At 50.6% G+C, this 15,851-nt stretch overlaps 6 protein-coding genes across 6 annotated transcripts; 4 read left to right on the plus strand and 2 right to left on the minus strand.

Moving 5' to 3' along the window:
- Positions 1 to 33: 33 nt before the first annotated feature.
- ASPBRDRAFT_130005 (uncharacterized protein) lies at positions 34 to 1,008 on the plus strand (the record flags this gene model as incomplete). The annotated part of the gene is made up of 4 exons (XM_067618190.1): positions 34 to 380; positions 484 to 642; positions 702 to 772; positions 833 to 1,008. The coding sequence occupies 4 exons, from the start codon at positions 34 to 36 to the stop codon at positions 1,006 to 1,008; spliced, it is 753 nt and encodes a 250-aa protein (XP_067477144.1).
- Positions 1,009 to 3,700: 2,692 nt separating this feature from the next.
- On the plus strand, positions 3,701 to 7,131 carry ASPBRDRAFT_197613 (putative MFS lactose permease; the record flags this gene model as incomplete). The annotated part of the gene is made up of 7 exons (XM_067621121.1): positions 3,701 to 4,137; positions 5,212 to 5,338; positions 5,398 to 5,611; positions 5,675 to 6,024; positions 6,109 to 6,331; positions 6,391 to 6,818; positions 6,886 to 7,131. 7 exons carry the CDS (start codon positions 3,701 to 3,703, stop codon positions 7,129 to 7,131), a joined length of 2,025 nt encoding a protein of 674 aa, XP_067477145.1.
- ASPBRDRAFT_45193 (uncharacterized protein) lies at positions 6,886 to 9,058 on the minus strand. The gene is made up of 5 exons (XM_067625343.1): positions 8,575 to 9,058; positions 8,276 to 8,502; positions 7,983 to 8,217; positions 7,800 to 7,913; positions 6,886 to 7,738 (listed from the first exon to the last, which is right to left on the minus strand). Exons 1-5 carry the CDS (start codon positions 8,716 to 8,718, stop codon positions 7,322 to 7,324), a joined length of 1,137 nt encoding a protein of 378 aa, XP_067477146.1. The 5' UTR covers positions 8,719 to 9,058; the 3' UTR covers positions 6,886 to 7,321.
- Positions 9,059 to 10,534: 1,476 nt separating this feature from the next.
- On the plus strand, positions 10,535 to 12,465 carry ASPBRDRAFT_130112 (flavin-binding monooxygenase-like protein; the record flags this gene model as incomplete). The annotated part of the gene is made up of 2 exons (XM_067618201.1): positions 10,535 to 10,568; positions 10,709 to 12,465. The coding sequence occupies 2 exons, from the start codon at positions 10,535 to 10,537 to the stop codon at positions 12,463 to 12,465; spliced, it is 1,791 nt and encodes a 596-aa protein (XP_067477147.1).
- A 591-nt stretch (positions 12,466 to 13,056) lies between these two features.
- On the plus strand, positions 13,057 to 14,182 carry ASPBRDRAFT_156312 (uncharacterized protein). The gene is made up of 2 exons (XM_067619403.1): positions 13,057 to 13,212; positions 13,271 to 14,182. The coding sequence occupies exons 1-2, from the start codon at positions 13,155 to 13,157 to the stop codon at positions 13,984 to 13,986; spliced, it is 774 nt and encodes a 257-aa protein (XP_067477148.1). The 5' UTR covers positions 13,057 to 13,154; the 3' UTR covers positions 13,987 to 14,182.
- Positions 14,183 to 14,250: 68 nt separating this feature from the next.
- ASPBRDRAFT_76559 (uncharacterized protein) lies at positions 14,251 to 15,831 on the minus strand (the record flags this gene model as incomplete). Its single annotated transcript, XM_067629322.1, has 3 exons — positions 14,950 to 15,831; positions 14,710 to 14,877; positions 14,251 to 14,643 (listed from the first exon to the last, which is right to left on the minus strand). Exons 1-3 carry the CDS (start codon positions 15,460 to 15,462, stop codon positions 14,251 to 14,253), a joined length of 1,074 nt encoding a protein of 357 aa, XP_067477149.1. The 5' UTR covers positions 15,463 to 15,831.
- Between the last annotated feature and the right edge of the window lie 20 nt (positions 15,832 to 15,851).

Genomic DNA, 15,851 nt, shown 5'->3' on the forward strand with positions numbered 1-15,851 from the left:
CTCTATCACCAAAGCATCGTCTTGCTCGTGACAATGTCTCTGTCCGGAAAGGTCGCTCTTATCACCGGGGGAGCGAAGAACCTCGGCGCTCAGATCGCCCGCGAGCTGGCTGCCGTCGGCGCCAATCTCGCCCTGCACTATCACGCGGCCAGTAGCAAGGCCGATGCCTCCAAGCTCGAAGCGGAGCTGAAGCACAAATACCCCTCCATAAAGGTCGCTTTCTACGATGGCGATCTGACCTCCGCGGCGGCCGTTACCAAGCTTTTCCAAGAGACCCTCCGGGACTTTGGTCACATCGACATCGTGGTCAACACGGTGGGCAAAGTGCTCAAGAAGCCCATCACCGAGATCAGCGAGGCCGAATACGACTCCATGTTTGCGTAGGTCGATGCCATCCTCCCGTCTACAATTCTTTCCTATGAGTTGATGCTTGTGGCTGCATCATGTTCTGCGATTAGTTTTCCTAGTTGACGAAGTATGCAGGATCAACTCCAAGGCCGCTTTCTTCATTCTGAAGGAGGCCGCCGCCCACGTCACCGATGGTGGAAAGATCATCACCATCGTCACGGCGCTGCTGGGCGCGTTCACCGGCTTTTACACGTCGTATGCGGGCAGCAAAGCGCCCGTCGAGCATTTCACCCGGTATACTCTTCTTCCCGCGACGAGATGAAACGGCGTCTGCTAACCGCATGATCCAACAGTGGCGTTAGCAAGGAACTCCAGTCTCGTCGCGTCAGTGTGAACAACATTGCCCCGGGCCCAATGGACACCCGTATGTCTCGTCAACCCCTTTTACACCCTGTGCCCCGGGCAAACAACTAACGTGACATAGCGTTCTTCTATCCCCAGGAATCCCCCGAAGCCGTAGAATTCCACAAGTCCAACGGCATGGGCGGCCGTCTGACCTTGGTGGAGGATATCTCGCCGATTGTGCGGTTCCTGTGTACGGAAGGAGCCTGGATCACCGGTCAGACCATCTTTGCCAACGGCGGTTATACTACCCGGTAAATGCTGGGTGTATGCTCTACCAGCAGTCTGGGCAGGGCCGGAAATTTAGTTAGGTTTGGTCTACTGGGCACTTCTTTGCCCATAGTATCAGTTGATGACCTAGGTAATGAAATATCTCTTATACACCCAATGACCGGACGGGCAATCTACACATACTTATTATATACCACCTGTACCAAGTTGAATGAACCTGCTTTCCAGCTGAATATTATATGTCCCATTCCCTGTTGAAGAGGGAATTTTAGAGATTAATTATTGCCTCCACGGGAAACACGTGCATCAGTCTCGTCAGATGGCGGACATTGATGTTTGATGGCAACACCCGATCATGGAAGCTTCCTGGGCAAGCTTTTCTTCAGAAGCCCGGTCATCTATCTGCACTACCTGAATTGCTACTGTAGCAGGTCAAACCACAGGATGACAGTCGTTTATAACTGGGCTCTATAGGGTAGCTCACAGGAACCTGATCAAGTATGAAAATATATTAACCACGGATAACTCAACCGAGTCTAACTCAGATGGATCTGCTTCAATAACCATCTTTCTCTAACATCTATTCTGAAATTCTGAGGTTTTTCGTCCCGACAGACTTATAATATTAAATGACTATCACAATTGTGGTCTCTTTCAAGGTCAGTGTTTATCCTGTAAAGCGAACCATTGTTATCAAGGTTCTCTTCGACGTTTTAGAGCATTGGTAGCACCAATGTCTGGTATGCTGACATGTGTGAACCTCAGGAGCATCCCATCGCCTACTGGCTCATTGTTGTTAAGAAAGCAATAGCTCTTTGTAGTTTTTCAAGGCTATAATGTGCAATCTGTGGTGCCATCTGACTCGCTGTATTACCAGATTATGCCAAAAGAGCCAACTTGGATGAAAGATCACTATCTTCTTCATTGACTATTTGATGCTACGATACGTTAAAAAATCCAGAATAGTTCTGGTAACGATGGCAAATTCCCTTCCCAGTCTTGTATCCGCATGAGTGGTACAACGTCAGGTCTGGCCTGCTATCGATATCTTTCACTCCCCCTTCGACAGACAACAATGCACATTGTTTCTGAGACAATGGCTCCCAAAGGTAGCCTAATCCATTGAAAGCTTAATCACAGCAGACGACAGCCGTTCACTGCTACGTGTAGGCTACGCTCAGAACCGTGTAGACAAGGATCTTGTTCGGCAAGGAAGATTTGTCGCTCTTTGTCGCCAGTGCACGGCTTATCCCAGTTGTTCACAGGTTCTAGAAAGGAGGTGAAGCGTTCCAACAGATATAAAAGGTCTTGTAGACGGTGCTCGTGCAAGCCTTTCCTTTCCCTCGATAACTCTCATCGCTTTTCTTCTTCCCTACTGCGCATTCTCATCTTTCGCTACCATACAACCCTCACCCTTTCCGACTACATCACCTGTCAATCGATCCTTCAAACGAATCTACCATTACCAACGAACGATAGCAATATGTGCTCTCATGCCGTATATAACTTCCTTGATTGTCCTCATTTCGCCCCTGCCGGTATGAGTCGCTGTGACGCGGCAAAAGAAAGGGGTACAGCTTGTCCTCGGAAATGGTGGGACTATCAAATTGTTGGTTTCCGGCATGGGAAATGTTTTCCTTGCAGGCAGACGGACAACGCTCAGCGTCGGGCTTGTAGGAGATACTAGGGTTGGCTATCTGTTTGATGTCATGTGGTGAGTGCTATGGATTCTTTGCGTGCGCTATGACTAACGAAGACATGGATGATCGTCTCACGAAGTCTGCTTTTTGGATATTCGAGCATGTTGAGCATCTTGGGATATTTGTGCTTGCCTGTTCAATGCCATGTGGAGTGCTATGGATTTTCTGCCTGTGTCATGATTAACGAAGACATGAACGACAGTCTCACGAAAGTCTGCTTTTTGAATATCTGAGCATATTGGGGCATCATTGGATATTATGCTTGGATTATGGGATATTTATGCTTGGAATCTCATCAAATGAATAGAAAATAACATGTGTAGCAAGGCGTTCTTGCTGCCTTGTTCTTGCTTCAACAATAACAATAGTACCCTACGTAGCGATATATGTCTATCGATACAGAGTGTTTGTCACTATCTGCCATTAGCTGACTGTAAAGATGTGATGTAGAGGCTCTGACAGCCACAGCTGACCTGAGAGAGAATTGGACGTGCCATCAGTCTCTATAAAGATATAAAGAGTGCATATAGAATCAAACTCTTTGTTTCAGTGGCTAGCAGTCTAATGAATTGCAGCGATTTCTCTTCTATCCGCTTGTTATTGATTCAACGCTTATACCCTTTCGGCAGACACCCGGAGAAACCATCACCCGCTCGCTTACCGAAAATAGCAACCCACCAGACCCGATGCAGCTAGCGCAGGCGGTCAACCAGCCACCGCCCAGATATATTGCCCGACTTCCGCATTCGGCGCGTCAAGTCTGGTTCAGCTTAGCATCTCACGAGATCTCTTTCTCAATTCTGATACCTTTTACCTCTATTGTTGCCCTGTACCTACTGCCAGCTACGCGCGTGTTAACTAGTAAGACAACTACCAAATACAGCCCTAATTTACCCCAATTGACTCACTAACTCTGTCATCCAGCTCACAACCACACAGTAACAGCACAGCTTCTTACACTCCTTCAGCCCCAACCAACTCACACCACATCCAAGTTCTCACCCCGTCAATCAGCAACAATGACCACCCGCCCCCTCAGCCCACCGACCTCCCCCCGCAAACGCACCAAAGCCATGCACCTCCCATCCTCACAACGCATCTGCCACGACTGGATGGTCGTGCAAGGCAACGTGCACTACGCGCGCGACCGCGCGCACTTCACAACCTACCGACCCGTGACGGCGCACCTCAAGAACAACATCTTCAACCCCACAGACGAACTCGAAGTGGCGGGGATCGGCACCGTCGAGATCCCCGTGGTCCGGAGCCTCGATAACCCCTTCGATACGCATACCATTGTGCTCGAGAACGTGCTGCATATCCCCGAGGCGGTGTGCAATGGGTTCAATCCGCTGCTGTTTGGGAGTAGTATGTCGTGTACGGAGACGGCGTGGATGGGGGCGGATCGCGAGGGGAGGTTGATGTGGGTGGCGATGCCGTTTCGAGGGGGGTCAAGGTTAGTTTTGGCTGGGGGGTTGGTGGGGGAGAGTGAGATTATTGAGGGGAGATATTATACGTTGAGTTTGTATGTTAGTCCGGAGGAGAAGGGCGAGATGGTTTGATCCCTTTTTTCCTTCTCTTTTCTTTGTGTCTCGTGTTTGGGTTGGAGTTTGGCGGCTGGAAGTGTATGATAGCTGTATAGCTAGATGTTATTGTTATGTGTAATATGAATGAATCATGATAGACAAGCAGACACTAAGCAATTCATTGTAAACTGTAATTACACGTGGAAATCTAATCTAGCTCGGACCCTGCGTCTAGAGGGTCTAAAGGGTCTAATAACCGGCTAGATCGAACTGACCCGGTCTGTGCGGAATTTGGGCTGCAGTGATGCCCGAGGCGATTCGGACCTCGTTTCCCATGTGGCGGGTGGAGAAATCACTCGCACGATAACTATAGGCATTATAGTGGTCTGATCGGATCCAGACTATGGCCATTGGCAGGTTCATAGACCTCTCGTATGGGTCATGCGCTGCGGACACCTCGCTTAGGGTTGACTTTAATTTCTTCTTACCCCGGATCCTCAAGCCTACGGCACGTCGGGCCGTACTCCGTGGTCTTTGAGAGGAACAAAATCTGACATGAACAGGATCAGAGCTTTTCATTTTAGTTTAATGAGTCAAAGTTGGTAAACTTCTCGTGGCAAAAGAGTTTTTATCAAATCATACCTCTGGACTAGTATAGTAGTTAACGCCGAATACCAGCCTCCCCCCGCCAGATAATCTACCCTCCAACCATTTCCCTTCGTCCACAAGGCTACTAAACTACCCCGGATTCTCTATTCCCGTTTGGATACGGGGCGACACCCTTGCTGCATCAGCCGATCCTATCACATCTCCTCGGCCATATTACCGTTGCATCCGATACATTCTACTTACCTGGCCTCACCGGGCCTCACATATAGCCATATTTAACTACTATATATGTCTGGTGAGTTCCCCGTGTTATTCCCACTTCTCATCCCGATCACCACAATCACTATCCTCATCGCCTCAAAGAGTGAAACCATGGCTGAGAAACCCGCGACCAGCGTCTCTCACGTCGACGACACCGACCACCCCGATGTCCAAACCAAGGGTGGTGGCGTGGGCGACCCGGCTCTCGCTATAGCGACGAGTCTCCAGAAGCCGTCGCTGTGGAGCAAGAGCATGCTCAAGGTAACCCTTTCTCTCTCGTATACTATCCTCTTTCCCTAACATGGTATTCATCTGGATAGTTGTACGGCTGCATCGCCGTCGCCATGCTCAACTCCTGCATCAACGGCTACGACGGATCCCTGATGGGATCTATCAACAGCTACGCCCAATACCGAGATTACTTCGGCTTCGACCCGAACAGCGGCACACCGTCCACGGGTATCGTCTACGCCATCTATACTATTGGAAATATCGTCGGTTCGTTCGTAGCTGGTCCGGCTACGGACTTCAAAGGTACGTACGCACCATCCCTTTCCCCACATACTCCCATGCTAACGCATGATAATAATAATATAGGCCGCCGCGTCGGCATGGCCCTCGGCTCCCTCTTCATCATCATCGGCACCATCGTCCAAGCCACCTGCCACAACATCGGCGGATTCATGGGCGGACGATTTATCCTGGGGTTCGGCGTGGCCATTTCCGCCACGGCCGGACCCGCCTACGTCTCGGAGATGGCGCACCCAGCGTACCGTGGCGCCATGACCGGTCTCTACAATGTGTTGTGGTTCGGAGGCGGTATTCCGGGAACGTTTATCCCATGGCGCACGAGTTCGATTGAGGGCACGATGAGTTGGCGGATTCCGATCTGGTTGCAGATGGTGTTTTCCGGGTTGGTGTTGGTGTTTGTGCCGTTTGTTGCTGAGGTATCTCTCTCCCCCTATTTTCACTACTGTGGTTCTGTTTAAGAAGGAAAAGGAGGAAGATGCTAACATGCTACTGGTATATAGAGTCCCCGCTGGCTCATCTCGCAAGACAAACACGACGCCGCGCTCCAAGTCCTCGCCGACTACCACGGCGACGGGGACCGAAATGCCCCGATCGTGCAACTCGAGTACCGCGAGATGATCGAGGATATTTCGCAGACGGGATCTGATAAACGGTGGTGGGATTATCGCGAGTTGTTCAATACGAGAGAAGTGCGGTATCGGTCTATGCTGGTGATTATCATGGGTATATCCATCCCTCCACACCCTCCCCCTTCTCATCCCATAATACTGATAAATGAATAGCCCTCTTCGGCCAATGGACCGGCAACGGCCCCGTCAGCTACTACTACCCGCAAATGCTGCGCGGCGCCGGAATCACCGACAACAACACGCAGCTCATGCTACAGGGTGTACAGAATGTAGTTTCCTTCCTGGGAGCCGTCTCAGGCGCCCTCATCACAGATAGAATGGGTCGACGGACACAACTCCTCGTATCGACGAGTATCGTGGTGGTTCTCTTCGCGATCGTGACTGCGCTGAACGCAACGAATGTCGTTGACGGCCCCGATGGGACCCCTATTGCTAAGAGTGCTGTTGCGGCGCGCGCGCAGATCGCCATGATTTATCTCTTTGGGTTTATCTATTCGGCGGGATGGACGCCGAATCAGGCCATGTATCCGGTGGAGTGTTTGCGGTATGAGAGTCGGGCAAAGGGGATGGGGATGAATAATGTATGTCTATTCCTCCTGGATCTCTTTATTTATGTGTGTGGGTTTGCTAATACTGATTCGGGGATAGTTCTTCGTCAATATCGCCTCGTTCTATAATACCTTCGTCACGGGGATTGCGTTCACCCAGGCGGGTTGGAAGTATTACTTCCTGTTCATCTTCTGGGATACCATGGAAGTCATCGTCATTTACTTCCTTTTTGTGGAGACCAGTAAGCGCACGCTGGAGGAGTTGACGGCGATCTTCCAGCAGAAGAATCCGGTCAAGGCGTCGTTGAAGAAGCAGGATCTGACGGAGATTGAGGAGTTGAAGTGATGGCCTCTTCAGCATTATATCTACCCATCCTACGTTGCTTACTACTCAGTGTTGGTGTCTCCGTCAGTTGCACAGGCTATCTGTGAATAACATATCATATCATCCATACTTCCATAGTATTTATAGTATTTTAATATCCATTCCATTCATACCAACAAAAGAAATACCCTAACAAAGGAAATACTACTAATCAAGTTTTAGAAACAACCGTCTCCCTCCCCCCCTTCCAACCCCCATCATACACCTCTGTATGACTACTCGCCCCATTCTCACTCCGCGCCGCATGACTCACCTCCCACTCGCCCGGCGGGAGCATCATCTGCTCATCACTAATCGTATTCCACTGCGTATCCGGCAACGACAACGGATGCTTAAACTTGCGTCGCTTGTTCTTGCTATGGTCCGTGCCCGAATGCGCCATCCCATCCGAGAGCGGATAGCTCTGGGAAGTGCTGCCCTTGGTGCCCTTGGTGGACATGTACCAGCCGGCTTTGACGGCGAGTCGGCGGCACATTGGGTAGATCATGGGCGCGTTGCCGATGATGACGGCCACGAAGGTCTCGCGGCAGGCCCAGCTGCCGGCTTGAGAGGCGCCGTTTGCGCCGGCCTTTAGCAAAGTATTAGTCGATGGATATATAATAACATTGGGATAAGAAAGGAGGGGTTACCGTAACGATCAACACACAGCGTAATATACCACACGCCATAACGAAGATCCCGCCGCTAAAGAGGACGAGGAGTTCGAGTTTCTCACGCCAGGGGAGACGGGCTTTGAAGAGGATCTGCCGTCACATTAGTCTTGGCTATATACCTTGGGTGTAGGTAGAGGTTAAGGGGGATGCTTGACGTACAGGCGTCGGAATGGAAATCAAATATAGATCCGTCGCCACATTCAAGAACACCGTCACATAGACATCGATATGTGAGACCGCGGGCTGACAATAGTTCCCCGGGTTGGGATAAATTTGCCAGTTCTTCTGGATCGGATGACACCCCACCAGGATGCTCAGGATGACGGCGATGTAGGTGACTGCGATGGCGATGTAGGCGATGCGGATGCGAATGTGCATGTTGATCAGGCCGGCCCTGTTGCCATGTACTATTAGTATATTGGTCGTGGAGGAAGGTTTGTGGTGGCGCATACGTCAATCGAGAATAAAATACCGCCATGCACGACTTGAGCAGCCACAACAACGTGGTATACAGCGACCATCCTAATACCTGTGTCTTGGATCCCCCCACCCGTAAATGATACTCCTCTGAAGACGGAGAGAGCGCCGCTCGCTCCGCGTCCGTCATGGCATTGTTGGCGAGACCCTGCCACCATGCGCCGACGCAGTAGGCGGCGCCTGTTTCGAGACCATATACGACCTGTCATATGATGTTTCTCAGCATGGCTAGTCATTGGCAAAGTGGCGTAATAAATAAGGAGGAGAGACATACGCCCGCTAACGGCATCAGATAATCATCGAGCATAAAGTTCTTCCAACCCGCCGTGAACCATCGTGCAATGATGCGAATAACAATGGTGACGATGGCGATGGCTAGAAGGGTAAATGCCTCGACGGCGAAGTCATCGCCTGCCATGACTGACAGGGAGAGAAGGGGAGAAAGAGAGAAAGAAAGAAAGTGGAATGAGTGGACACCAGTGGATCAGACAGACAAACAACAGGAGAGACAGAACTATTAATACATCCCAGTCATCACCATCCCAGTCACTAATTAACCTGCGTGTTCTAAATTTTGGCACTGACATCGACAGCAGTCGACAAGTCGGCACGCACGGTTCATAATCGTCACCGGCAAAACATCCGACCCAAGCGAGTGGTTCCGTGCTCCTATTTTTTGTTTCTCTTCTCTCGTTGCTGCTAGACTATCTGTCTCCTGTCTCCTGACAGGGGAGAGAGCCCGAAGTACGATGCAGTAGTTTAGTGGCACTGAAGCAAACATCGAGAGGCGACTGGCCACCCACCCACCAGACTAGACTGAAACTACGGGGACCAGTTCATGTAATTTCCGACTGGCCAAGATAATACTAGACTCTACTAAGCATCAGCCCAGAAACAAGGTCAGGCCGTGTTGCCGTTTGTGCGGGAAGGGGAGGGGGGCAAAAGCCATGGCCCAGTTTGTGTGTACGGACTACGGAGTACGTGGGTATGGACGGGGCGATTGGGGAGTGGAGAGGGACAAGACGATGAGGGCGAACTTGTGAAGAAGGACGAACACTTCAGTTACCGAATAGAGACAACGATCAGCGGCGGGATTACGGAGGACTCGGCAGTTAGTTAGTTGGTTACAGAGTAGTACTTTGACCATTGGCACAAGCACAGAGTGTGCACACTGCACAGTTTCACGGATAGCCGATCAGCACAGACCCAAAGTTTGAGTCGCAGGGATGCAGCAGGCTGCGAAAGGATGCATGACATATCAATAATGCGGGTGTATGCATCAACTATTGAATCTGATTATTGAGTTTATCGCATTAATCAGATAGAGGTGCAGTGCAGATTTGCAGGCAGCGAGGCAGTGAAGAGGAACCAATTGACCAGTCAATTCGTCAATTCAGACAAAGTTCTGACCATCCAGGAATCAGCTGTCATTCTGGTCATTCCTGTCAACAAGTGAATCACCGGCCCAAACTCTGAACATTGGGACCAGAATCCTCCCAACTCCACCCGAGTGGAGCTTGCCAGTCATACACTAAGACTCCAAGGAGTAAGTACTAAACAGTGATAGCCCTAAACTGTCTGTCAAAAACTAGTGTCCGCGCCAGTCCGTCGCTTGCCATCCACCAACAAATCACTGGCCTCATACCCTCCCCATCCTCGTACTTAGTTGAGGATTCTGCAATTTCCTCGGAAGTCTACTATCATTTCCCGTCCACTGCAGACCAATCTAGTCCCTTTTCCAATGATCCGTCCCCTTCGTCTTTTCCCACTTGGTCACCCCGTTAGCCCGCCACTAAATCACGGAGGAGGTTACGGAGTAAATCCAGGCCATTCAAAAGATGCAGCCAAGCAAGGGAGAGAGGGGACGGGATTATAACCCGCGATCGGCGGCTTTCCAACGGTCATTCCCACCCCCTCTCAGTCTCCCCATTCTTGCTTCCTTTCTTGAGGGGTTGGTGTTACTATAAATCGCTGGTTGACTGCTGGCGTGTTGCTCCACTCGAGTCAATGCTGTGAATGCTTATGAAGGTGGTGGTGTTACATTAGCGACAAAGTGCATTGTTATTTTTATTCATTACCGACCTGGCTGGCATTCCTTTGCCATTGTCTTCCTCTCAAAGGTTCTTTCTTTCTTACTTTCTTTGTTAATTTTCATTTTCTTTTCTATTCAATTCCACTCTAATCACAGCCTACAGATTCGTCATCCATCCACTATGGACTCATCATCCGTGGAAATGGAATCCGTCGATCTTGTCATTGTCGGAGCAGGTACGTACCTTTCACTGATCCTTCAGCTCCATCCATCCCTTGCATGCCCTTCCCGTCTCATTCCCTCCACCCTCTACACCCATCATCTACACCCATAATCTACCTCATACTCTCAGCAGAAAACTAATACCTCTGCACAGGATGGTCCGGCCTCGCCGCCCTCAAAACCTACCACGAGGTGCACCCCACCGCCCAGATCCTCCTGCTGGACAGCGCCTCCACCATCGGCGGCGTCTGGGCCGCCCACCGCCTCTACCAGGGCCTCAAATCGAACAACATGCTGGGCACCTACGAGTACAGTGATTTTCCCATGGACGGCGCCACATACGGCGTGAAGCCGGGCGAACATATCCCGGGGCACGTGCTCCACAAGTACCTCAATGCATTTGTGGATCACTTCAATCTCCGGGATCTGATCCGGCTGGAGACCAAGGTGGAGGTTGTTGAGCATGACGATAATAATGATGGGAGTTGGACACTCACCACCACTACCTCTACTCCAGAGCATGATGCAGAGAAGAGGAAGATCATACATACGAAGAAACTCCTCCTGGCTACAGGAATGACCTCCGAACCCTTCCTCCCGCACTTCCCCGGCCAAGAAACCTACCCCCATCCACTCACCCACACCGGCACTCTCCTCCCTCACCAAGCCTCTCTCTTCCAAAAGGACAAGAAAGTGACCGTCTACGGCGGTACCAAATCCGCCTGGGACGCCGTCCACGCCGCCGCCACCTCCGGCGCCCAAGTCACATGGATCATCCGATCGACGGGCCACGGGCCAGTCTGGATGGCTCCGCCGTACGTGACTCCGCTGAAGAAATGGCTCGAGAAGCTACTCACCACGCGACTACTGACGTGGTTCTCGCCGTGTATCTGGGGCGACGCGGACGGATGTTCGGGGATACGGTGGTTCCTGCATTCGACCTGGTTAGGACGGAAGATTGTGGATGGGTTTTGGTCCGTATTGGAGAATGACTTGCTCACGTTGAATAACTACGATGCACACGAGGAGACGAAGAAGTTGAGGCCGTGGATCAGTCCGATGTGGATCGCTAGTGGACTGAGTATTTTGAACTACGAGGAGGATTTCTTCGCTCTTGTTCGAGAGGGCAAAGTAAGGGTGGTGATTGATGAGATCGTTGCACTTACTGAGGATGGAGGCATCCGGTTAGGTAAATCCGGGGAAATTGTCCCGAGTGAGGGATTAATCTGCGCGACGGGGTGGAAGGCCACGCCGAACATGGAGTTCAAACCGGCGGGGATCGAGCGCGACCTAGGATTCCCCTGGGCCGAGGATTACCTGTCGGTGCCGATGGTCAAGCGCGCTGACAAGGAGATTCTCACCCGGTTCCCGACACTGCGCAAGGGATTGAGTGTCGGTGTCAATGGGAAGGAGGACTATCAGCCCCTGGCACCCGGGGCACCCGCTACAGCGAAACATCCGTTCCGGCTGGTGAGGTTCATGGTGCCGGCGGCGTTTATGAAGGAGCGGTCGGTGGCGGTGCTGGGGACGACGATGACGGTGAATACGCCGCTGATTGCGCAGGTGCAGGCGCTGTGGGTGACGGCGTTTATGGGGGATGAGAAGAATCTGGGGATGGGGGTGCGGGCGCGGGAGAAGTGTCCGGAAGAGGTGCGGAAGGGGTTGATGGCAGACGATGTGGATGGGGATGTGGTGTGGGAGATGGCGCTGCATACGCAATTTGGCAAGTATCGCGTTCCTGGGGGGTTCGGCAAGAGGAATGCGGATTTTGTGTTCGATACGGTGCCGTATATTGATATGTTGTTGCAGGATTTGGGGCTGGAGTGGCGTCGGAAGGCGGGTTTCAAGAAGTGGGTGCAGCCGTATGGGATGGAGGATTATCGGGGGTTGGTGGAGGAGTGGAAGAAATAATTCCTAGTTTGATAATATATATATACTTGTTTCAGGTCAAAATGAAAAAATGAAGTTGTAAAACACTTGATTCTTACTATCTAGGCGCTCTTATTGATACATTCAAAGGTACTATCAAAGTTCTAATCGCATAACCTCAGATACTAATCTATTAGAAATATATTCTGACACAATCTCCTAGAGAAGGATAGATAAATCAAGAATTTTATCTAGATGGACAGGTGCAACTATCTTTCCCAGATCTTCTACATAGAACCAACACAGTTGTATATTTCCAGTAAAATTGGTGGCTGTTATATATCTAATTCATTCTGATAATTGCCATATAGCACAATCGAGGAGCCGGACTCGTAATCTCTTAAAGCAACTATTTCAGGTCAAAAATGAAATGATCAAAGAGGAAGCCAAAGGAGACATAATTGCTACCTAGTATAGTAGCAGAACCCCCGAATTATTCTCTTATTTATATGAAACAAACATAACAACCTTGTTTGTCCTATTAAGTTATGCTGGTCCACCAGGAACTCCGTGTATCCTTGGTATCGAGGTGTGTATTGCTTCTGACACTTACAGTATCACCTCCTTACCCCTCCCAAATAGATCCTCCTGAGGGAATACTTTCATCCTCTCACACCAAACACACGCAGCTGCCACTTGGATAAAGCCATCGCCATCAGTAACATTCCAAAATGCCTATACCTCCATCGGCAGAGATCGTCGATGGCTGCAAGACCTTCATCCCTCTCGGTAAGTAATCATCTCGCCTCCTGCTACGGACACACCACTCAATACTAACCTAGTACAGAGAATAACCCCGAAGTCCTCAAACTCCTCTGCGAAAACCTCAGCATCTCAGACGATCTCGACTTCCACGATATCATCTCCACCTCTCCAGAGTTGATCCAAGAATGGTATCCCCGACCCTGTCATGCCCTGATCGTCCTAGCCGACCGGCCCATCTATCTCGGTGCCCGTCCTCCAGCCGCCGAGCTCAATACGCCAGAGTATACCGGTTCAGGCCCCGACGAACCCATCCTATGGATGAAACAAACTCTCGGACACGCCTGTGGGCTAATGGCCCTCCTACATGTCGTGTTCAATCTCGAGGACGGTCAATATGTCCTCCCGGGCACGGGACTCGATATACTCCGCCAGCAAGCCATCCATCTCAGCCCGAAAGAGAGAGCACAACTGCTGTATGATTCGCAGTTACTTGAAGAGGCGCATATGGATGCCGCCTCGCGCGGGTCCTCGAATGTTCCCTCGCCGAGGGATGATAATCATCACCATTTTATCGCTTTCGTGCAGAAGGATGGTCAGGTGTGGGAGCTGAACGGGGGGTTGAAGGGGCCTGTATTGCGAGGCGCAATCAGTGATGGAGATGATCTTTTGTCTGAGCAAGGGCTGAAACTCACTGTGGAGGAACTTTTGATTGCTGCTGAGCGAGCGGGACATAGTGAGATGAGTATCGTTGCGGTGACTGGAGCTGGTGCAAAGCACCACATTCCTCATAGAGAATAAGAAGCATGATTTTCTGCAGCTTAGTGAGGGACAATCAGTCACGGTCTCTGCATTGATAGATATCAGGCTTAGTGTATTATATGACTAGGGATTGATAGAAGATCATAATATGTCTCCAGACATGGTGTAGAACATTTAAGGAGATACAAGGGAGAAAGTAGTAGAATAGTGAAGCGACTGTTCTTATATACTGAAGGTTCTAATGCTATCATATAAGTAGATAACTTCAACGTCTCCATTCACTCAGCTACTATCGACTACTTACTACAACCTAAACCCTTCAAACACAGCAACTCCTCCATCCAATCTCTCTCCCTCCACCACCCCCGAAACTACCCCATTCCACCGGAAATAGTTCTTTCCATCTCCAGCCACTGCAACTGTCCCTTGAATCTGCAACTCCACGCCAGACATCACCACATTCACCGCATAGCTAGTGGCTGACATCTTCTCATAGACATGAATAACACTCGAGCGACATCCTGACTGCAGCACCTTCCCATCGCGCGCCAAGTAGGCACTCTTAATCAGCGCGGTGTCATTACTGCCTGCCTCTCGAGGAGTATACTGCAACCACACCAAAGAGTAAGACCCGATATGCACATGACCCCAGGACCACGTCTTGACGGTATTCTGGAATGGTCGATTGCCCCAATTCTATCATCATTAGACAAACAACCAACAGCATAATGAAAGAAGTATATAGAGAGAAGGGAGATCTACCTTATCATGATACCCACGCCCCGTAAACTGCACCTTCTCGCCATCAACCACCAGATCCACCATCGCATGCGAGTCCGGCACGATACCCACCCATCCTAAACCCTCTCCGAGTCCTAATGCCCGATTACCCTGCTTGGGTGTGGAGCACGGTAGATGTGGCGGAGTGGGCTATATACACCATTACCATTAGTTCCAGCAAACCAACATCTATCCCTATTCCCACCAGGAAGGTATGTATACATTACTCAACCTCAAACTCCCATTCACCCTCCCCCCCTCCCACCCAACCCACGCCTCATACCTCGATTCCTTCCCCGCCCAACCCCCCGTACCCTCCCATCCTCCGGAATTCACATCGCGATCGCCCATCACCGACGCATCAACCGGAACGGCATTGCCACTGATCGTGGTGCCATTCGGCAAGGTCGCCCAGACATAAGTGAGCAGCACAGACGAGGAATCAGGTGGGATAGCAGGGAACGCGGTGGCGGTGGTCGTGAAGAATGTCAGGACGAGGGAGGTATTCGGGTTCGTGGATGAGACGGCGTCAAAGTACCACCATTCGAAGACGGTGGTGTTGACTTCAGATAGTCTGGGGGCTTCGAGGTCGGAGAGAGCGGTCGAGTCTGGGACGAAGTCGACGTGTACGGGGTAGTCGACGGGGTTGGGGTTGATGTCTTTGAGGTATTGGGCCGTGGTAGTGGTGGTTAGGGTTATTGCTGTGAGCAGGGGAATAAAAAGGGGACTACGCATGGTTGGTTGGTGGTGATTATAGATATCGATGAAGTAGTCTGTCAGTCTGCTGCTGGCAACAGCGGGACAGTTATTGATAATAACATTGGCAGCCTTTGACTCATCTCTCGCTGCATTGTGAGACAAGTGTCTCTCGGTCGCTCACACTCGGAGTATAGTTGTTACCCCGGTCACTCATGTGCCACTCAATCATTCTGAGTCAGGCCAAATAGAAACAAGTAGCGCAGATAAGTTAGGTAAAACATAATAACAATCAATCCAATCCATACACGCTGATCAACGCCTCTACTTACATACGTATACATGAATCAGGCTGCCCGACGCTGATGCCATCCCGAACAAGCAAACAATCAACAATCCGGTCCCAACCTGTCCCGTCAAAAAAAAAA

The sequence above is a fragment of the Aspergillus brasiliensis genome (assembly GCF_001889945.1).
Source record: "Aspergillus brasiliensis CBS 101740 unplaced genomic scaffold ASPBRscaffold_9, whole genome shotgun sequence".
Taxonomy (NCBI): Eukaryota; Fungi; Ascomycota; class Eurotiomycetes; order Eurotiales; family Aspergillaceae; genus Aspergillus; species Aspergillus brasiliensis.